Here is a 22,501-nt window from a genome sequence, read left to right as displayed (position 1 = left end):
TTAAAAGAACAACCCAGAATCCAAATACAGCCACAAAAAATAACTTTAATGCAATAGTGATTTAGATGCCAGTAGCCATGAGGCTGTTTGGATGAACAAACGGTGAAAGAATATTGCATAGGTTGTAAATCTGGGACAGTCCTGCATGAAAGCTGAGTGAAAACAGTAACCTGTGACTCCCGACAGTTATTCAGTGTCCTTAAACAACAAGTTTATTTTGTTCTCCTTTGATCTCAAAGACTTTCTGTGGACTTGTTTTTTCTCCTCTAAATGCTCCATCTCTCTTCAGGATATGATGGGACACCTTTTGTTTACACATGCCGATGCAAAGCGTGGAGGTGGCGAGACAGCTGGTCACTGTGGATCTGATGGAGGTCCGGAGAGGCTTGCAGAAGTCCTCCTTCAAACTTGACTCACACAGTGACCCGTCGGTCCCTTCGTACATTTTTATAATGGTTTGTAAAAACAACATTTGAATCGTCTCTTTTTTTTCACATTTGTAGATCAGCTTTGAGGTTTGCTAAAAATGTTATAAATAAGAACAAGTTACTAGTTTGGCTTTGATATAAATAATGTAATAATACATTGTTTAAACAGACACTTCTCTCTAAAAACATTTAAATATTTTCAAATATTGCATTTACGAAACCATGTCTTGTGGTGCTCTTCTTCAGAAGCAAAGTTTTACACTGATTGGTTAAAGCCATCATTTCCAAATGGGGTGAGCAGAGGTTTGCCATAACAACAGGTTTAGAAAAACAATCTCAGCCTCCCTGAGCAGAAAGTCACATCAATACCACGTTTAAATATTGAATAAAAACACTCGAAAAGCTTGGCAAAACACACCGCCCTCCATGTTGTTTCTAACTCCGGGTACAAGCGAGCAAGTGAGGCTCCCCCGTGAAGTATTCAATGCAAAGGCTAATATTGTGTAGCACACTACCTCATCGCTAATCACACATCTCTGAACACTCAAATCAATATATTTCTTTACAGGTCAGCTTTGCTATTGCACAGAAATAGAGGGTTATTTTTCAACGGGTACATCCAATGACAAGGCAGGTTATAGAGTGACATTTTGATTTGGTTTGACAGCATAAATGTTCATCGCTCTCAAGAGAAAAACGCAAACCAACACGGGTTGTCTTAACCTCTATTACACTCCTGAAGAAAATCTTAAGAGTGGTAGAAAATAACACCAATTCTCATTTGGCACCGGTGGATTATAAACAGGTAGTAAGAGGATCTAAACACTGCAATAAAGGAACAGGAGAGTATGTGATTTATTAAAAACAGCTGATCTAAAGTTTAAAACCATAGCCTAAAAAAGCCAAAATCTAGGTAGAAATTGACTTTAGTGTTTTCTTTCAGAAATTCACTCAGCCATGACCTCCTGACCGTGATGGCAGAGAGGCTTTCTGTATTTGAACATGGCAGGATTGTTTCCTCACAACATAGTAAGGCAGTAAATTTAAGTTTCTCAAAGGATCCACCGGTTTATGGAACAAAAGCGACCCAAAATTTCCGACTGCACTGAGCTAGAGGATCTGACAGGCCGTTACTGTTCCTGACTGCAGCCCAACAGCTAAGGCTGGGATGATATGCTATTCATGCAATTTGATTCTTTTACGAATTTTGCGATTTTTAGTTTGCTTTTTTAACACCAGACCATGTGAAAAAGTTAAATGATGACGATAATGTCATAATGACTACATCAGGGGCCATTTTTTTCCTACAAAATGCACATCATATGAATCAGAGAGAAACAGTTTGCCCTATGCTGGAGAAAAGTGGTAACTTTTTTCCAATACAGTTTACAAGGACTGAAATTAGAAATTTGAAAAAAAAAAATGGATTTCTTGAAAAAGATTCCCAGATTTTGATATTTTCAAACAAAAATTCCCAATATATCATGCAAAAATTTGTCTCCCACCCCTACCAACAACCATCAGATGGCATTTGTAAGGAATGGAGCTTCAGGTTGGTCAGGGGCGTCAAACGGCAGCTGGCTATTTGGAGATGTCCCCCTTTATGACAGAGAGCCCTGGTCTGTGTTGTAACGACTGGGTTTTTTAGCAGTACAATGCTGCAGTTCACAATACCTGCCTTAAATTTTTTTTAAAAAATGCTCTGTTCTGTTTTTTTTTTTTTTTTTCCTGTGGTTTTGGTTTTTAACTTTCAATCAGCTGTTTGAGGTTTAATGCAGTTTACATTAACCCTAAGGAACCCCAGTTAGGGGAGTTTTAGGTCGCTCCACAACAAAAGGCAAAAAACGAAGCACTTATCACGTATAAATACAGTCGTACTGCACATGAGATTGAATAGGATAAACTCAGCTACAAACACGGTCATGTCATTCTTTAACTGAACTTTCTGTTCGTGACAGGATGTTCTGAACACATTTCACAAGTGTTCCCTTTAGTATGACCCCAGAATGACTCAGTTACACCTTAAAGTTGCAGAGATATATAGAGGGATTATTTGTTTAGCTACAACGCCGGATGCGCGCGCAACTTCGGTGCAGAAGCACTACGGAGTACAACGGTTTGTCAACTGACGTTGACGAGCTTACCACCAAAAAAAAAGCGTTTTTAAGCTAAATATCAGCACCTATACGGATGGTAAACGGCTCCCAGGTTTGTGAAATAGCAGTGAGTGGACAGACGAGATCAGCAAGTGGACAGATATTAGCTAGAGAAATCCGGCGTGTACCCAGAGAGCAAGTGAAACACACAACTGTCACTCGATGCTCATGACTGCATTACCCGTGGACACTTACCAGACTGTGACAGACCGGGACGTAAACGTGTCTTAATAAATCAGAAATCCTCCCAAACCAAAAAGTAGCAAACAGACTGCTGAGTCTGAGACCCGGTTCGTAATAAAAGAACCAGAAAACTACGTCTAGAGTTAATTATTCACCCGCAGACGTCGCTGGTGTTTCGGTGTAAAGTGTGACCCTGTTAACTGATGACTCTCAGACGTTAATCACTGATACTGTCCGCTGAGAGTCACCAGTTAGCATGGTCGCCATTAACTCCAAAACACCGGTTGCTCTGCGACTGTCAGAATTTGATAGACGTTACTTCTGTTGTATAGTATCGTTTTTAATAACTGAACACAGAACAATCGAACATTTTTAATGTTGATAACAGGTTGAATTTGGTGTTTAAAAAAACGCTAACTCGAACGGCGCTAAACGCTGCTTCGCGCTTCTGCGAGCGAGATGCGTGCGCATCTTTTATGGTGACGTAGACTGACAATCCCTCAATTTTTCAATTTGGGAACGTCATTTTTCTAGAAGTGACTCCATCTTTTCTATCTCTTGCCCCTGTTTCATCATTTTACCTTTTGAAGCTCCACTTACAGCCTGCTTTACAATCCACCGGTACCAACATGCTAATTCTTTACATCTTCTCCTCGGGTCTTAAGATTTTGTTGAGGAGTGTTTCCTTTGTGCGTATGAAGACGCTCCCCACAGGAAGTGAGCGTGAATCTTCATCGTTCAAATTAAAGGTTATAAAAGGCGAAACCCCTTTTGATTCGGCTCAGCTTCGTTTAATATCCCACTACAGCCTTTAGAGACAGAAACACAAACCCTTCTTTTAACGTCCTCGGTGCTGCAGTGAGTGATATTCATAGAGGTGAACAAGTGCTAATCGAGAGCAACATGAATATATGACATTCAAAAGCACATTGACAAGAAACACACAGGCCTAATATATAATTTCCTTGTAAAAACATGACTAAGACACAAACAGTTTAGTGTACAGCTTTCCTCTAAGAAGGCAAGAAAGTCAAATAAATATTCTCGAAGAAGCTTAAGGACAAATGTTGTCTTTTAACGGAGAGGAGGCCGAGGTAAAGCGTCTAAAGCAGGTCGCTCACCTGGGACCGTCAGCCTCTCGGTTACACACAGGTATGAAAACGAGACGGAGAGGGGAAGAAAAAGCAAACATGAAGGTGACTGAAGACGTCCACACAGTCCACCACAGATGAAGTGTCACAATTTAAAGAGACAGACTGTAATTGATATTTAAATATTGCAAAACATACAAAAACAGTTTCCTTTGAAGTGTAAACATTAAATCGATGTTTGATGTCATTTTTGCACATGGAGAAATTATATAAAATAAATCACGTCTGTCGTAACTATAAATTGTTCTCGTTAAAATGTAAAAACAACATGTTTTTATTATTACTGTCATAATAATAATGTGTAAGTTAACATTTGTTTGTATAAGTGTTTTCACTGTTCTCTTATAAATAGTTATATGTAGAACATCTTAGTTTATACTCTGACCCCTCCGCCTCTGTCTTTACAAGGCAAAAACAATACTTGTGTCTCTGCCGCACCCACTTACACACACACACACACACACACCCATTCATCTCGGTAAGGTCGCACACTCACACAAGCTGCCACAGTCACACAGGAGGAGTTTCACCAGGAGGCTCTATGTGCGATTGAGGGTCTGGAAGATTCTGGATATTTGGAGCATGACGGGGCCGGTCTCTGGGTCGTTCATCCACTGGGTGCTGTTCAGAGGATTCTCCAGCATGTCTTCAAACGCTGCATCATAACAGACACAAGGGCAGGGGTTAAAAGTCAACTTTCAGAACACAGTTTAAAGAGAGGGTATTCTGCTTTCCCTTGTTTTAAAGATGGGTGAAAAGTAACGATGAAAAGAGACAAATGTACAAAAAAAATCCACCTGATAGTAAAAAGATCATACTTTACAGCTGGGGTCTGCAACCTTTACTTTCACAGGACCCATTTTTGCCTCAACTCACCTGGATTGAAGTCATTCAGAAGCCACAAAATCTACTTTATCTTCACGATAAAAACTATGAAGTGTATAAAATTCTATAAATAGTTAAAATCTAGTGAAAAATATCCAAAACAAGAAGTTATTTTGGAAATTTTTTGGAAATTTTTTGGAATGTTAATTGTTGATTTCTAGTTTGTTTATTCTTATTATTTGAAATGAATTTGCAAAATTAAAAAAAAATCCAACAATTTGCAAACATTCTGAATTTTTTTTAGAAATTGCAAAAATAAAAAATAAAAAATTGTAAAGAAATTCAAATATTTCAAACGTGGATTTTTTTGACAATTCAAAAATTTGCAACAATTTCAATAAACTTTAAAATTTCAATAATTCACGAGAAAATTTGAAATTCCAAATATATGTAAAAATTTTAAACAATTTTGTTTAAAAAAAATTGCAAAAAAAAAAGAAAAAAACCCAAATGATTTAAAAAAATCAATTTGCACAAATTACAAAAATCCAACAATTTGCAAACATTTAAAAAAAAAATTGCAAAATAAAAAAATAAAAAAAACGTAAAGAATTTTTTTTTTAATTCACTTTTTTTTGGCATTTCAAAAATTTGCAAAAAATGTCATACTTTGAAATTCCAAAAATTTGTACAAATTTAAAACAATTTTGTTTTTAAAAAAAATATAAAAAGTTAAAAAGAATAAATAAAAAGTTTGCAAATTTTACCAAAAACTTTCATTTTCTTTTTGTTTGCTAATGTTTTGCCACATATCAAGCATGTATATAAAGTGTTCTGCTAAATTAATCCATCCACACAGTATTAAAACCTGTATTTTCTTCCAGATTTGTCTTTTTGTAGATGTAGTTATCTTCCCAGGGCTGTAAAAGTTGAGGTTAGCCACAGGTGCATGGAAAGTTAGCAGGCTGTCGATGTTGTAGGAGGTGAAGTAGAGCGGTGGCAGGCTTTATTGACAGATGCGATGAAGATTTAGTCTAACAAAATGTTAATGTATGATTTTATTAAGTGTCAGTGTCTTAAATCATCAATAACCTCTGTAAGAAAAATTGAAGTTCTTTATTTAAATGATATTTTTTCAAAGCAACAAGGAGCCACTGCAAAGGAGTCAAAGAGCCGCAGGTTGAAGACCCTTGCTTTACAGTTTGAAATGCCTCCTTTTTTGTAGCCAGTATCAGTCTGGTCTTTTTTGTGAGAAAGGAAAATCTCCCGACTCTCACAATTTCATAAAAGCTGCAGAGTGAGGCTGTAATGGGAAAGAGATTTCTAACAAAATATCCAAAAATGTGAAAAAGTGTTATCAGGGTCAGAATTTAAAGACTGTACCTAGCAGGGTCTTGGGATTGGTTAAACCCAACTGGACCACAGGATTCTCCAGGATGGCCTGGAACAGCGGGCTGTTGGTGTCAATGCCTTTGTCCATGTCCTCTGGAGAGGGTTTCCTGTCTCCCAGCAGCCACTCGCACTGCAGCACGGAGAGAAACAAAACATGAGGTTTAAAATTCAAGATAGCTATCATCTTTAAGGATTTGGCCCAGTTGATTACTCTGATTATATCGACATCTATAAAGTTGGATGTTTCAGCATCAGTGGGTGAGACGAGGCTAAAGTGACTGCTGCAAATATCCACCCATCTGTTGTGTTCACCTACCGCAGCATCCTGCTGGTTGTTGTTCACCCTCAGAGCATCAATCACCTCCTTTTCATCAAACCCCATCTCCATCAGCGCGATGACAGCCTGCAGAACCACAGAGAGACGGTGTGTGTTTAGTGTAAAGAGCTTCAGTTCAGTGATAACAGCAAACACACTGTCACACCTCTGTGGAGACGGTGGAAAAATGTAATTTGTGCACAGCAGATGAAACAGTCGGAAACACTTGAAAGGTGGTACGGTAGAAAGATGCTCTGCAGGAAGAGAGGGGTTTAATCAGTTTTCTATTTTTAGAAAGACAGGGAAGCCCTCTTCCTCCTTCAGAGCAGAAACTCTGGGATGTGAGACTTTAAATCCTTTGGTGCATGTTTCAGGTCTCTGCCTAAAAACCTTCCTCTTCCTCTTCCTCATGTTTACTGTGAAGGACACGATGCTGACTCAGGAGAGATGAGGATGATCTCTGGGGTTAAATTAAGATTTTCAGACATAAAACACACCATGATCATGTAAAGACAATGAGTCAAATCTGTCTGTGGTGGCTAATCTATTGGTCGATTACTCGCTGTGTTAATCAATAAACTAATCACTACTCCAGCAAAACCACTGGTTCCTTTTTCTTTATTATTTATAGATAAATATATAAAGAATATAATAGCTTATAATGCTATATTGATCAGAAAATAAGATAACCGCCTTTCTCCAAGACAGATTTTGGGAAAAAAGCTATTTGATGACAAAATCTTGTTTTATCACGAAGATCATTTTATTTAAATTCTAATAAAACATTGGTTAAAAACAATATAAAGCAAGGCAGGCTGTTGTTTATAACAGCAGAGTGTCAGATTGTAGTGCAGCTTTAATGATGAAAACATTATGATAAAATGAGGTGGATGGATGTTAATAACAGTATAATAGTGCATCCAATATCACAGTAGGCGTGGAAAATGAGTCAGTTGATCTCACCCACCCCCTCTGGAAGTCCAATGTATTTTATTATATATAATCTATACAGCACCAGATCACAGAAGAAGTAATTTAAAGGTTCCATATTTTACAAAAATCACTTTATTAAGTCTTTTAGTGAAATTTCCTCCCAAACAAACCTGCACTTAGTAGAGCTTCTGAATGTAAAATCCTGACCTAAAACGAGCTGTTTGGAATTTCCGGGGTTTGCCGACGTCAGCGATTCCCTTTTTTGACCAATCAGGAGCAAGTCTGGCCTGATTGGTCCACCGGAGCAGATACCCCTGAACCCTCTCCCCGCCTACTTCCCTCCCCACTGCAGCGCGGAGGAGAATGCCAAAGTTGAAGAGCCATCACTGCTCTGTTTTTGGCTGTAAACAGCCACATAGTTCCATGCTCAAGCTTCCCATCTCAGAAGAAGACAGACTAAGTGTCTAGAGTTCATTTATTAAGGAAATGTGCCAGCTACACTCAGTAAAACTGTGCATGTGTGTGCTAGTCACTTCACGGCCGACTGCTTTTCCAACTTTGGACAGTCCAACAGAGGGCTAGCCAATAGACTGGTCCTGAATCCAGGCACATTACCAACCATCCTCCAACAAACCTGGGACCCTGGAAATGTGAGTATTTTAAATGCTGTGTGCTGTGGAGCAGATGGAAGAGCTTTTCCTCAGTGTCCCCCTGTCTCTGTGTTAGCTTCAGGATGCTAACTTTAGCTGTGGTTAGCCTGTTGTTTTAGCCTGTAATGTTACGGTAAACGAGCTTTGCTGTTTTCTAAACATTGTGCACTCGGAGCTCGTGGCGCCGCTCTCAGTGACGTGGAAGAGCGGGGCGGTATCAGCGGTGGCTCATTTACATATGAAGGCCACGCCCACTAAATCAGAGCGTTCTGAACAGAGGGGCTATGAGAGCCTGGAAACAATGCTGCTGTGCTTGATTTATTGGCTTTTTGGACCAAAACATGTTACTACCATTTCATGAAGACATCAATGATCCATATTAAACTGCAGAAAAGGAGCAGGATATGGATCCTTTAACAGAAATCTTGAATAAGAAGTGGTTAAATCTTGCAACTTGCATCAGTGCAGCAGGATTGAGCTCCAACACATACGTAAGAACCTGTGTGAAAACTCACTCTTGAGTCGGGTCTGAACTCCCGTTTCCTGCGGATCCGCTTGAAGATCTCTGTGAGCTCGTCCTGTCGGCTGCTCTCCTCTGTGCTCGACTGGCTGGAGAGGCTGCGGAGGAGGTTCGGGGTGGAGGATGTGCCTGAGGCTGAGGCTGTGGCTGACACTGAAGCTGACGCTGATGCTGAAGCTGAAGCTGACGCCGAGGCTGAAGCAGAGGAGCTCGGTGGGGCAGCAGCTGTAGCTCCTGCTGCTCCAGAGGAGTCCTGGCCTGGTATGGGAGCATCTACAGAGGGGTCGTCTACGTGCTCAATGAGCCACTCCATCGCCTGCGTCACTGACATGCTGCAGGAAGAAAACAAAGAAGGAAAACATCAAGATAACTCCTCCAAAAAAAGGTTTCTGAAATATCCCAGCTCAGCATGAGTGTAAACGCAGACTCACTGGTTTAATCTGAGAGCTTTGATGGCTCTGCTCTCAGGGAAACCCATCTCTGTGAGCTGCTGCAGCGCTGTTTCATCTACACGGTCCTCTTCATCTTCATCTAACATCGCTACAGCAGAGACAGCACAAAAGGATAAGAGAAGGGAAATACAGGTTGAGAAAGTGTTGAATGCTCCCATCTGTTATCAAGATGTGTGCAAAATAAAGCACGTCACATCTCATACTGTCAAAGTTTGTCCCGATTTAATTCAACAAACTCGTCCCAGCTCTTTCCATCTTCTTCAAGTTTCTGTTGAGTTTTTCAACATCCTCCTGTCCTGATGCTCGCAGTATTGATGTAGAGTTAGAAACAACAGTTAGAGACTCACCGTTTGCCTTCTTGAAGAGCTCTACAGCATCAGGATTCAAGGCGAGAAGCTTCTGAGCGACTTCGATGAGAGAAACCAGGATTTTTCTAAGCTCTGTCTGGAACTGGAGCAACAGGAACACAACAGAAGTCAAAACATCACTGAATCAGTTTTTAAAGAGCATGTATGTAAGATTTAAGCTCCTTACGTCTCTGATGTTGTGCTGGGTAACAGTGCGGTCAGTGTGGCGTGTGGACAGGCTGGAGGTGGCTTTCAGGATCGCGTCTTTGTCTGGAGCCTTGTTATCTTGTTTCTTCTGGGACAGCGTGGAGCAACAACAAAGAGAGGTTATTAAAAGCTGATGGATGAAAGTGTGCAGAGTTTTAAGCTTCAAAGGAGAAAAAGAAAACACTCTGTTCTTACTTTTTCTTCTGAACTAACTTCCGCCATGGCTGGAGGGCTCGGCTGTGATCTTTTCTTTATGAGCAGCAAAACGTCTGCAACAGACAGGAATCCTTTCAGGTGAGCAGAGAAGAGCGAAGGGTCACAACTATCAGAAAACAGATGATCACAGATACAAACCTTTATCTTTGAGGTTCTCATCTGCCACTGTTTTGGTGTCGGCGAGGACTCTCTCTGTAGCAGCGTGTATAAGTTTATGGTGGGTGAGGGTTTTGGGGTCTTCGAGGCTCCCGTGCACACACTGTCAACAAAGCATGAAATCACACACAGACGTCATCATCACACACGTGATCCTACACACACTTCCTCTCACACATAAACGAAATGACTTAATAGGAAAAGCAATACATTTCAATCTATCTATCTATCTATCTATCTATCTAGATAGATAGATAGATAGCAATGAGCACATAAGCAATTGAGAGGAGGACATGCAGAGAAGAGAAACTGAAACTTAAGTATCAATCTCATCACTCAAGCATTGATCAATACAGATCCTTAAAATTGGCATCACTATATCAATATTTCAGACTGATCAGCACACCACTACTCATAACAATATACATATCTAGAATTGTTTTTTATGAATGGATCAAAGAGCCGGACACCAAAAGGCCAAGAGCCACAGGTAGGATATAAAGGACTCAGGGACAAGGTGCATTTCTCTAAGACTAACTTCATCACATTTTTCCATCAGAGTCTCCCAAACGTCTCAGACGCTGTTCTCCTGAAGGTTTCTCTGGCACATCTTGTCCAGACTCGTCCTGACTATGCAGGTTTTGGAACTCAATTTATGAGTGTTTCTCAAAAGCGTTACGTTTTTAACAAACACCAAAGTTAATAGAAAAAACTCACATACTGTCCTACTTGCAGAGAAAAATGTAATGACTAAATACATTTTTTTACTGCAGGTTGGACAGGGAGCGGGATTTCCTTATTATTTTGGTGTCCTCACTCCTCTCCTAAACATAGGGATGGGTATCGATAACCGGCTCCTGCTAGCAATCCATTAGAAATGGTTGGTCCTAGAGGTGGGGATATATTGAATATACTCGATATGCCTGGTATCTGGCGATCAGTGTTGGTACTCAATGGTACCAATTTTGGGTACTTTTTTGTGTTTTTATGTGCTAATAAATATTATTTTGTTTAAGAATAAAATCACAAAGTTTTTAATTTAGCACATTCATTCTTCAGTATTTAAACTCGCAATGCTGTGTTCATGTCCAGCATGGAAAATCTCCTACAATTTCACTCCCTCACAGCCACAAGGATGCATTTAGGTACCTAAACATGGTGCCTTTTGATTTTACATGAATTGGTGCTCAACACTTCAGACAAAATTTGGTCAGTACCTTTAAAAATACCTAATTCGGTTAGGGATGGGTACCTTTCACATTTGAAACGATACAGTACTGATGCCTGGTACCTGGCAATTTGTACCGGTCCTCAACGGTACCTATTTTTGGTGCTTTTTTGTGTAATGTGGTAAAAAATATCAATTTGTTTATTAATAAAGTATGAATTTTTTTCAATTTAATGTATTTATTCTTCAATATACTGTATAACCTCGCAATGTTGTGTTCGTGAATCGGCACCGGGTACTTTTGACAGAATTTGGTCGGTACCAATAAAAGTAGCTAACTCCATACCCATCCCTATATTTAACAAGGTAAAATCAGAAAGTACAAATAAAATATTCACCAAAGATAAAGAAAAAAAATATCTTAAAGCACCTAAAGTACTGATACCTTTTCATATCTTATGACTGTTATATCTTCTAACCAGAAAATTGACAGAATAACAGTCACACTTTCACTCCAGTCGGAGCTGAAACCCTCTATCTTCTAAATGTGCAATTAATTTTTTATTACTGGTGCAATTTAAGAAATCCTAAAGTGCAATACATCACCATTTTTTTATTGTTCTGTTTATACTTTCTAGACTCATTACATTACCCCTAGAGATGCACACATCCCACTTTTCTGGTCTCATTACCAATACCTGGGCTCTGGGTATCAACCAATACCGATACTGATCTGATAACAGTGTTAAATATGAACCTGCATGCCCTACTGTGGGACAAGACTGGTAATAATTTGAGTTAAAGTATGAGTAGATTAAATTACTACAGTTAATATTTATTTAAACTATAAAATATCTAGATGTTTACCAGCAAAACAAAGCTTCAGAATGTACAGAAATTCTATTCAATCAAGTAGAGCACCAGTAAAAAAAAGCATAGAGCTGTTTGCCTGGATCAGCACCATGGATCAGCCCCTTCCCACTGATACTGATCCAGCTTTGAGGGGCACTGATACACCAACATCCAATACCTGGATCAGTATTGGTGTATCTCTAATCACCCCATCTTTTTACATTCTCAAAAAAAAAAAAAAAAAGCTTCACAAAAAGCATTTAAGCTTTCATCATGACGCTTGTCTTTGACGCAACTCTAAGTCTATAATTGTTCGTGCACATTTCTCATGTTGTTATTGTAAACAGATTGAAGTTCACTTAATGCTACAGATGCCTTAGAAGGAGAAGTGAGATGAGCTGTGTAATTATAGGGTGTCAGTAACTTAAAGCAGCATGCCTATATGTTTAGCCTCTGCTTACAGGACAGGAGGAGACTTATTGTGCTCACAGGTTTACATGCACTTCAATGTTAGCTTTGGTAATAATCACACAGGTTGACACACAGGTTTAGATAGCTGTTAGGAGTAAGTGTCCACACCTGTGACTTGTTTGATTGTGATAAGTGCCTGTGTATAAATAGTCAGTGTGTTGGGAGAAGTGTGTGTTTTATCTAAAGCTGAACAGGTTATCTGAAAACTGAGCCATGGGGAATGGAAAAAAAACATTATCTGAAGAGTTATGAGGAAAAAAGGTAGTTTAAAAAAAGATATAAAAAGATTTGACAATGTCATCAGAAGTGGAACATTCTCGGCTCTGTTGACAAATTCTGCCAGGGTGTGTAAACTTCTAAACACAACTGTACCTTCATGGGGCAGCCACCCTGCTGAATTATAAATAGCAGAGTCTACCCAGTTACTAAAAATACAAAGCCAGTGACACCGACAGTTTAAAGAGAGGGCACGCAGACTGAAACACCCCGGGCAGAGGAGTGACAGGACAAAAAAAGCAGCACAAACAACCCAAACACCTACATGTTTCAAGCACTTCTCCTTCAGTTTGTCAACAGTGGTGTCTTCTGTCACCTCCTCCAGCCACTCCGTGCCGTCCATGGTGCAGATGTGTATTTTCAACACTTTCCCCGCGAAGATCTTCTCCTCCTGGACGAACATAGCTGCAGCCTGAGGTGTAAAACACTATCAGTCCAAGTGACGGTGGGTAGGTAGGTAGGTAGCTAGCAGCGGTTGCTATGAGCTCCTAGCGTGCTAACGTTAGCACCCAGCTAGCCGTGTTGTGTAAATCCGCCGACAGGAGCTGAGAGCTGGAGCCGCTTAGCTGAGAGACATTCTCGGGTTCCCCTGCCGGTTGTCGGGGCTCTGGCACCCGTTGAGTAGAGCGCCCACCGAGCTGTTTATTATCCGAACACACAGCCTGCCAGACAGCGACCACCCTATTTTTACTGTAATGTATGAACTTTGAACTTCAACGGAGCTCCGCGGTGCATCATGGGAGCAGTAGTTCATTTATGTCACAGAGTTCTCCAGCGTCTTTCAGCCAGGATTTTAGTTTTAGGTGGTCCAAACTAACTTTGGGTGGGCCTTAGATTACAAAAATTGGTAGATAACTATTACTGCAATTACTCTCTATGGTACTGGCCAAAGAGTAGCACTTTAACACAAAGGAGCTGCGTCGCCTCAACTTTACTTTATCATGAGCTGTGAGAGCAACAACATTGACCACAATTAAAAGAATGAATGTTTAAAAATTTTGTGGATTTTTCTTTAAATCTTTTATTTTACCTCCAACAGGCTAAAAGTTTGCCACAATTAGCTCATTTTATAAATTAAAATCGTATAAATTAGAATAATATAAGGACAAAAATCGTTTTAAACATTTTTTTTTTTGTTTGTTGTAAGTTTTTTTGTTTTGTTTTTGTTTTTGTTTTTTGTCAAAGAAAAGTTTAGGGAAAGTTAAGGGGGAAAAAGGAAAAAAGAAAAAAAGAAAAAAAAATTAAAAAAGAAGAAAAAGAGAAAAAAGAGGAAAAAAGAAAAAAAGAGGAAAATAGAAAAAAGGGAAAAAAAGAAAATGATTTGTAAAATGATGACACTGCAAAAACTTAAATTGATTTCATCTTAATGTTTGTTTTTTTGATAATAACAACATAATTTATTTGTATCACACTATACATCTAAAGCAAACTTCAGAGTTCGACAAATAAGTGCATAGAATAAGGTTTTTTCTTGACTTTCTTGAAAAACTGTTTAAAATGAGACTCATATGGAGCCCAATAAGATATTACTGCTTAGTCATGATTTTTTGCTGGGAACATAAGAAACGGACCCTGGAGGCTCCATTAGGTCCTGGTTTAACATGTGTCAACTGGTTTGTGCTTGTCAAATTGAAAGTCTGACAGTTTCAATCAGTCAAAGATGATGTCAAATGATAATTATAGAGTTTGACAAAGTCATCTCAGATTTGATGCTATAGGTGAAATTCCAGATCTTTGGGCTCATATATTTAGCAGATGGACTATGCAAAAATATGAACACTTCTTTTTTTATTTAGGTAGTGTAACTTGTATTATTTAGACCAGTGATTTCCAACCTGTGGGCTGCAGACCCCTGGTGGGCTGCGAAGTTACTGCAAGTGGATGGCAGAATCATTTCCAAAATAGTATGAAATAGAAATACACAGAATACTGTTGAAATGTTAAAACTCAGTTACGTTTGCAAGGATATTAAAAATGTTTAAATACTGCTTTAAACTCATGATGTGCATGTTTCCTTCCTGCATGTTTGTTTTAGAATTAAATGGAGATCAGTTTAAAACAAATTTACTTGGTTTAAGACAACTTTTTACTGGATACAACGCGCCCGGGTAAAGTATTTATCAGTACAGTTACATGTGACATCAAGCAAACGTTGTAGTAGTTCGCTATATGTAGTGCTATCGGCAGCCCAAAATCCCTAAGACACTCCTCCCAGCCCCTTTTTATGAGGAGGCTGCAGAATTGATGCACATGGCTTTTCAATTCAGAGCAGGATTTTGAGTTTGTTATTCCTGCCACTAGAGGGAGACATACTATGTAACATACTGCACTTTGCAGCTCCAACGTGTGAGAGGAGGCTTCATAATATTCATCTGTGCTCAGTATCTGAAGAATGTTATAGACTGACCAATGTAAGGATTGGTATTATACATTAATTATTGTATTTTACTCGTAGCTATGAGGCTAATTAATGTAAAACAGCTCGTAAAGGTGAAGAAGTTTAAGAGAAAAGCAGACAGATCTCATAAATTTAAGACACAGAAATGCCCTTTATTATAACAAGAAACATTTTACAGATTGAAAATGAGAAAGGGAAATACATTTCTTGCAAATGATAACTTTATAAGAGGAAGGAAGCATATTGCAGGGGTTACAACTTCACTACGACCTAATAGTTTTTTTTTTAAATGATGGCATTTTGCAAACTAAACCAGGGTGAGTCTCACAGAACACTCAAGCCAACACGACTGAGAACTTTCCATAATACCAAAGTTCAACAAAAACATTTGATGATATGCACAAATGAATGCCTCGGTTTGTTTTTGCAGTAAATAAATAGGAAATTTAAAATAGCTCAATATTTGTTTTTTCCCTTTTTATGAGAAAAACATCTCAATCAATATATCGTTTCTATTTTTATATAAGTCAAATTTATCTCTGCATTCGGGTCAGTTAAGTACAAAATATATATTCTGTTCTGTTTGACATTTTCGAGGCTGTTGATGGTGCAAAACCGATCAAAATTGCATGCTTCAGACATCAGATTTCTTAAACAAAATCTTGCGTACAAGAGAAATGCATGATTTATTTACAAAAAACAAATGCAGCCACAGGCTCAACTAATAGGAGGGAGAAGGGAAATGCAGTTTTTCCTTTTTCCCTCTGAACATCAACAAACACTTTGGCCAACAGGCCGGTTCTCCAACGACACAGGACTAACAGGAGCCCGCGTTAACTGCCAATCTCCAAGATGGCCTTAAACTGTACAACATCGCCACCACGCGTCTGCGTACGGCGGCGATCTCACCTTCAAAAGCGCAGGATCAGGTGAGCGTCACTAAGAATCACGACATTCAGGAAGGAGGCTCCTGAAAAGGCTTCATGAAACACACTCACTGGGAGATTCCCCATAATTACAACAAAGTGGAATAACACTGAGACTCTGCTCAACACAATGCCCCATAATCACCAGATTTATAAACAAGATTATACAAAAATGGTAAGAAAATATAAACACAGATTGAGAAATCATAAGAAATAACAGAAACACTAAAAAAAAAAAGTCCTTCAGGAAATAAATACCCAGTGTGTACGCTGAGGCTTCGCTGCAGAAAAGAAACGCTAACAGGAAAAAGAGTCTCTCTAAGGACTTCCTCTGACCCAGCACCACGGATCCCAAATTTCTGTAAGCAGGCAATGCGTATAAATAAAGCATTAATAAATAAAAAGAATGGATGAAACACAGGTGGAGCTGTTAGTAGAAAAGCGTATAAAAAGTCGTGCTGCTCTTTTTCTTTTTTTTTTCACAGAGTGCCTTTTTTTCATAAAAAAATATACAGCAGCTCATCTGGGCGCCAGGACGCCAGCGTTCACTTGAACTGTTCGGGTATGTGTGCGATCTGGGACTGCATGCTGGTCGGCGGACTCGAGATGCCCTCAGACCAGTCGGACATGTTGGAGTGAGGAGACGAGCTGGACCACTGATCAGGGGAGCCCGGGGAGGGCGTCAGAAAGGGGTGGTCGGGCACCTGGACCTGGTGGTTGGGGGTGTTGTCCATGGGGCCGGAGTAGCTGTGCTGGGAGGGCGGGGTGAGGAACTGGGTGCTGGGCATTGATTGGCTGATAGAGGAGGGCATGATCTGCGTCTCCTGCGGGAGGATGGTGTGTATGGGCATGGTGGAGCCGCCGCCGCCACCGCCCTGCTGGAGCTCCGGGGACGTGAGCTCCCCGCTAATGAAGTTCTGGCTACTGGTGGTGCTGGAGTTCTGGTGCTGCAGCTGCTGCTGCTGGAGCTGCTGCAGGTTCTGGATCTGCTGCATCTGCTGCGCCTGCTGCATGATGTGCGCCGGCGGGGGCAGCCTGCTGCTCTGGAGCCCCTGGTAGTTCATCATCTGGGACAGGCTGGTGGAAGGGTGGCCGTTGTGGAGCGAGGTCATCATGGCGTGCTGCTGCAGACCTCCCTGACCCCCCGAGGCTCCTCTGATGGGGTTGAACTGCCCCGGCTGACTCATGCTGCCGTGCATCCTCGTGAGCCAATCACACTGGCCGTTTAAGGCGCCCTGGCTGCTGGAGCCGGACACGGGGAGGTGAGTGAGGCGAGGAGGCAGCGGGTCAAACTGCATCCGTGCCAGCTCCTGCTTGTTGGGCATCACCATGTGGTTCACAGAGAGGTGAGGGTCCGGCATCCCCTGCAGGCGGTTCAAGGCGACCGAAGGCGACTGCTGGAAAGGTGACGTCATCATGGGCGGGGACGCCACGTCAGAGACGTATCCATGTGGGGACTCCAACGAGTCGACTGGCGACAGAACCCCTGAGCTGTCAAGCAGGTTCCCGGACTTCCCGTCCTGTGAGTTCTTCTTCTTCACCTTCAGGTCTTTGCCCTCCTTGCAGCCGACCCCCTTCACGCTGGGCTTGCGGGACTTTTTGCTCTGACCTTGACCTTGAGGCTGTGGCTGCTTCATGCCGCTCAGGTACCCGTTCGGCGAGCAGAGAGGCGGGGACAGGGTGGTGCCGAGGGACCCTGCGTGCATGTGGGGACTCCGAACCAGATTGTACTCGTCCATGAGCCGCACGATGTCGTGGTGCATCCTCTCCTGAGCGATGTCCCGGGGCAGCCGGTCCATGTGGTCGGTGATCTCTCTGTTGGCGAAGTGGTCCAGTAAGACCTTGGCGGTCTCGTAGCTTCCTTCCCGTGCAGCCAGGAACAGCGGCGTCTCCTCCTGAGGCAGACGGAGAGGAGACAAAGTTGTTTTGGAGAGATCTTTTTGCAGATTTCAAAAGAGGAGGAGAAGAAAGATAATTTCCTTTACCTTGTTGTTCTGCATGTCCTTGTTGGCGTTGTTCTTCAGGAGGACGATGGCGGCCTCCACGTTGTTGACAGCTGCAGCCCAGTGAAGAGGAGATTTACCTGAAGAGATGAGATCAGGGTTAGTTGATGCATTCGTCTTACTTTGCAGATTTCAAGCCTCATTTTTGTGCAGAAGTTTTATAATAGGGCTGGTTTTAAAAAACAGATTCTCCAAAAAAAAAAGGTTTTCATTTTCAAAAAAAGTTAAAAATTATGTGCTTTTTTGTTCCATTTTCCATCTGATACCAAATGATACACCTAGAATGTACTTTATTCATTAGTTGGCACACTTAAGATCTAAATAATTCTTAAATATTTAAGTAAAAAATATTTGGAGCATAATTTTGTCAACCGTGTTATGGACAAAAGTTGTGACAATTTTTTCAACATAAGTCCATATTATACTGAGTTTAGTGTTATTCAACATTTCTATGTCAGACTAGGCTCCCTAGAAATGTCCTTCACCATCAACAATTAATGCGCCCCATGTACAGACAATCATTCTGATGAAATACTGATGAGGAGGAGCTGAAACATGACACACTTTCTTCAAGGTTCCCACCAGAAAGGATGTGACTTCAATTGATTTAAAGATCAAAAAAAGGATGTGAAAAAAGTAAATTTTGCATAGTTATTAAAAGGAAAAGATAGATTTCAGGCACTGTTTTTTAACTTTAAGCCCTCTCAAAAGTAGAATACGTATTGAAACTTCATTTTTACACTCCAAAAACTGTGTTTTTGTCTTATTTTAAGTAAAAATTATCACATTGAACTTATCAGTCCAGAAAAATGTCTTGTTTTAAGTTATTTAAAGTCAAAAATGAGGTCTGAATTGCTTCCAACAAGTAAAAAAAAAAATCTATTTTCTATTTTTGTCTTTGAATAACTTGAAACAAGACATTTTTCTGTGCAGGTCAGGTGAAAGTGGCTCATATTAAGTCTAAAAATACATTTTCTACTGACAATATGACAAAAAAACTTGATAAGATTTCAGTTTTTTAAAATACATCAATACTGAATCAAATTGAATCGAATCGTGAATCAAATGGAATTGTGGATTGGACTCGAATTGATTCAGAAAATCAGTGGCGATACTAAGTCCTATCACATATATTTTTTTACCAAAATCATCGATTGCGTTGACGTCGGCGTGGCAGTTGATGAGCTCCTCCACCATGCCCTCCACCGCCAGCCTGGCAGCCAAGATCAGGGGTGTCGTGCCATCGTGCATGCGGGCATCCAAGTCTGTGGCGCGGTTTCGGATCAGAATCTGCAAAGACGTTAAATCGTATTTGTCATGATACTGTAAAAGTGCTAATTGTGCTTTTATTTTGGCGGGTCAGCTTCACTTTAATCACCCACCTGGAAGACGCCCTGAGCGTCAGCAGCCACAGCAGCGTGCAGAGGCGTCCTCCCCATGTTGTCCTGGATGTTAGCATCAGCGCTGGCCTCCAGCAGGCGCTTGGCGGCGTCAGAGCGGGCGTAGCGTGCAGCCAGGTGCAGAGCGGTCTCACCCGTGCGGTCGGTCTGGTTGTGGAGGTTGGCGCCTTGGTAGATGAAGTCATTAATCACGTTAGCAGAAGCGTCCTCCTCTTCCTCGCTGTTGCCCGTCTCCAAACCTCCGCCGCTGCAGGATGCGATCATGAGCGGCGTGAATCCATCTGGAGGGAAGAGGAGAAGAGGGAGGCGTTAAAGGAGCAGGGGACAGACTGCGTGGTCAGCAGCTACAGGAAGTGAGGCGCCCGCACTTCAAAGCAGCAAACAAATCGAATGTGAACTTGACTCTCTCTGGTTGAATCATCGCTCCTCTATCCTCGCCATAATGGATTCCGATCAAGGCCCCGGCGCAGCAGCAGCTTCAGAAGGAAAGCGAAGCTAGGGGGGATAGAGGCCCGGCTCGCTAAAGCTCTGCTGCTGCAAAAGCGAAGCATTAATATCTGACTGTGAGACGCAGCTCAGTCAGTCGACCTGAACGGGTTTTTCTCCTCTTCAAAAGGAAACCAAGCCCCAGATCTGGCAGATTTGGTCGATTCGCGCGCATCGATCCACCACGGGGGGAAAAAGTGCGCTCTCAAGTTGTTAACCCTGTTGCTTTGATTTTTCATAGCTTCTCCTCGGGGAGTTACGACAAAATTGGGTTTTTTGCATTTGATGCCTTCATCGGTTTTTATAATGTGGAGGAGGAAAAAAAAACAGAAGGAGAGGCCCATTACTGGTCAAATGATTAATCTGATCAGGAATCAGTGTTTCCCCCCAGGCGCCCGGCTTCCAGCAGGCTGCTTTGAAGAAGATCCTTTACCCCGAGGACACCAGGCTTTAGCAACTCCTACATCCGCGATTATACACACACACACACACACACTCACTCACACACACTTACACACACTGAGGATGTGAAACATGCACTTACAAAAGGCAGAAATGATCTTAAATACACACTCTCACATACATTCATTTGTTCTGAGCATGTTCAGCTCACACATTTTAACTGATGCATGGAAATCAAACGGTATCTAACGACTGACAGCTTTAACGTCACGCGTATAAAAACTAAAATCTAAGCATGTTTGGGTTTCATTTTAGACTTTAAACAATTTTTATGTTTTTTTTTTCTTTTTAATAGATGAATAACATCCTTAAAGAGTTTAATTCAGCAGCAGAGTCATGTAACAGTTGAGGTAAAACACAGACAAAATATTTAATCAAAAGCATCTATAAAATGAGTCTTCCCCTTCATTTTTGAATATCTCCAGTTTTAAAAACAGAAAAACCTTCATCTCTGTGTTTTAGCAACAATGAATTAAATTTGTGGCATCAAGACCACATTAAAAAAAGGCTATAAGCGCTTTGTTTTTGCAGTAAATGGATGAATATACACACACAGGAAATGCTGACGAGAAGATATGCAGTAGAAATTGACTGATGTTGGATTTTAAGAGCCAATACCAATACCTATCATTCACAAAGCCAATAACAGATATTTGAAAATGATAGATATTTATGGTAAAAATTAAAACCTAAAGTCCAGAAAGAGGGGCGGAGAGCAGAGTTTCTGAACCACATCTGCACACAGCACCACCTGTTTTTAGTAAAAATGTGTTAGACTTAATCTGAGCCACATTCAGCTGACAAGTCCAGAAAAATGTCTTATTTCAAGATATTAAAAGACAAAAATGAGGCCTGAAATAATTTCAACCCTTTAAATTGACAAAAACAGTTTTTAAAAATGTCTCAGAGGAAAAATCTTTATATGTATTAAAAAAAAACAAAAAAACATTTGGTTTGCGTGAAATGTGCAGAAAAAACAATGTTTAACTTTAGAAATCAAATCCAAGCAAGTGATTATGATTTATTTTTAGTAAAATCGTCTCTCTGTAATCCAGAAAATGTCTTATTTCAAGATATTACAGGAGATAACTAAGGCCTGAATTGTCTAAAAAAATCTGCAAATAAAGTTTAAAATTAATTAACTTCATTAGTTTCTTGAGTAAATAAAAATCAAGTCTAAATTTTAAGAAACTAAACAAGTTACTATATTAAAAGGCGCTTTTTGTCATTTTTACCCTCAAACAAATGAGTCTTTGAAAAAAGTGTTCAGGGATGTGATTAAAAAAATAAACAAAACAAAAAAAAAGATTTTATTTTCAGTTAAAAAAATAAATAATTAACTCCCATACGCAGCATAAACCAAATTCTTAAAAGACTTCAAGATATTAAAAGACAAAAATGAGACCTGAATTGTCTGAAAAAATCTGCCAATGGAGTTTAAAATAAGTTTACTTCTTAAGTTTCTTGAAATATATAAATAAAAATCTAAATTTTAAGAAACTAAACAAGTTACTGTTTTAAAAGGCGCATTTTTCCATTTTTACCCTCAAACAAATGAGTCTTTGAATAAAGTTCTGAAATTAAAAATAAAAATAATGGGAGAGGGATGCATATAAAGAATAATATAAATAATAATAATAATTAATATTTTCAGTTTTTTTGATAACTTCAATACACAGCAAAAACCAAATTCTTAAAATGATTTAAAGTTATTAAAAGACAAAAATGAGGCCTGAACTGTTTAAAAAATCTGCCAATGGGGTAAGACACATGTACTGGTTCAGTTTCTCAAACTATTAATAATGTTTAGAAGAAAAAACTGAATAAGTCACATTTAAATATCCAGACAGGGTGTTCATTTTAACCCAAACACGCTTTGGTTTGTGTGAAAAAAGAGATGAAAACGAATTTTTAAAGTGACTTTTTTAAAATGACTTCATCAGTATTTCTCTCAGGATACATCAAACTTTTTTGTCTGACTCTTAAAAACTAGGCTTAATCTGAGCCACATTCACCCGACAGGTCCAGAAAAATGTATCTATTCAAGATATGAAGAAAGAAAACTGAGATACTTTATAAACCCAAAATAAAACCTGTCCAAAGAGCTGAGAATGGAAGGAGGACGTG

The 22,501-nt window shown here is 40.1% G+C and overlaps 2 protein-coding genes across 4 annotated transcripts in view; both read right to left on the bottom strand.

Annotated features, from left to right (window-relative positions):
- Window positions 1-39: 39 nt before the first annotated feature.
- Window positions 40-13,413, bottom strand: ubac1 (UBA domain containing 1). 2 transcript variants are annotated; one of them, XM_074671091.1, is made up of 10 exons: window positions 12,965-13,413; window positions 9,915-10,035; window positions 9,756-9,829; window positions 9,541-9,648; window positions 9,354-9,456; window positions 8,986-9,094; window positions 8,550-8,886; window positions 6,452-6,538; window positions 6,127-6,265; window positions 40-4,573 (listed from the first exon to the last, which is right to left on the bottom strand). In XM_074671091.1, exons 1-10 carry the CDS (start codon window positions 13,100-13,102, stop codon window positions 4,458-4,460), a joined length of 1,332 nt encoding a protein of 443 aa, XP_074527192.1. In that variant the 5' UTR covers window positions 13,103-13,413; the 3' UTR covers window positions 40-4,457. The 2 variants fall into 2 exon arrangements, with proteins under 2 accessions (XP_074527192.1, XP_074527193.1); XM_074671092.1 differs by having other exon boundaries at window positions 9,541-9,645.
- A 1,843-nt stretch (window positions 13,414-15,256) lies between these two features.
- notch1b (notch receptor 1b) overlaps window positions 15,257-22,501 on the bottom strand; it is a 61,069-nt gene continuing 53,824 nt past the window's right edge. For both annotated transcript variants that reach the window (XM_074669919.1, XM_074669920.1), the window contains exons 31-34: window positions 19,409-19,707; window positions 19,169-19,316; window positions 18,009-18,106; window positions 15,257-17,918 (exon numbers count right to left, since the gene is read on the bottom strand). In XM_074669919.1, the coding sequence (XP_074526020.1) occupies window positions 16,569-17,918; window positions 18,009-18,106; window positions 19,169-19,316; window positions 19,409-19,707 (1,895 nt within the window). In that variant the 3' untranslated portion in view covers window positions 15,257-16,568. The remainder of the gene's footprint in view (window positions 17,919-18,008; window positions 18,107-19,168; window positions 19,317-19,408; window positions 19,708-22,501) is intronic.

This window comes from Halichoeres trimaculatus, unplaced genomic scaffold, assembly GCF_033239565.1.
Source record: "Halichoeres trimaculatus isolate MK-OKI-2021-1 unplaced genomic scaffold, fHalTri1.1 fHalTri1_scaffold_5, whole genome shotgun sequence".
Classification (NCBI taxonomy): domain Eukaryota; kingdom Metazoa; phylum Chordata; class Actinopteri; order Labriformes; family Labridae; genus Halichoeres; species Halichoeres trimaculatus.
Note: the sequence above shows the minus strand (reverse complement) of the source record. Positions and strands in the feature narration are given on the sequence as shown.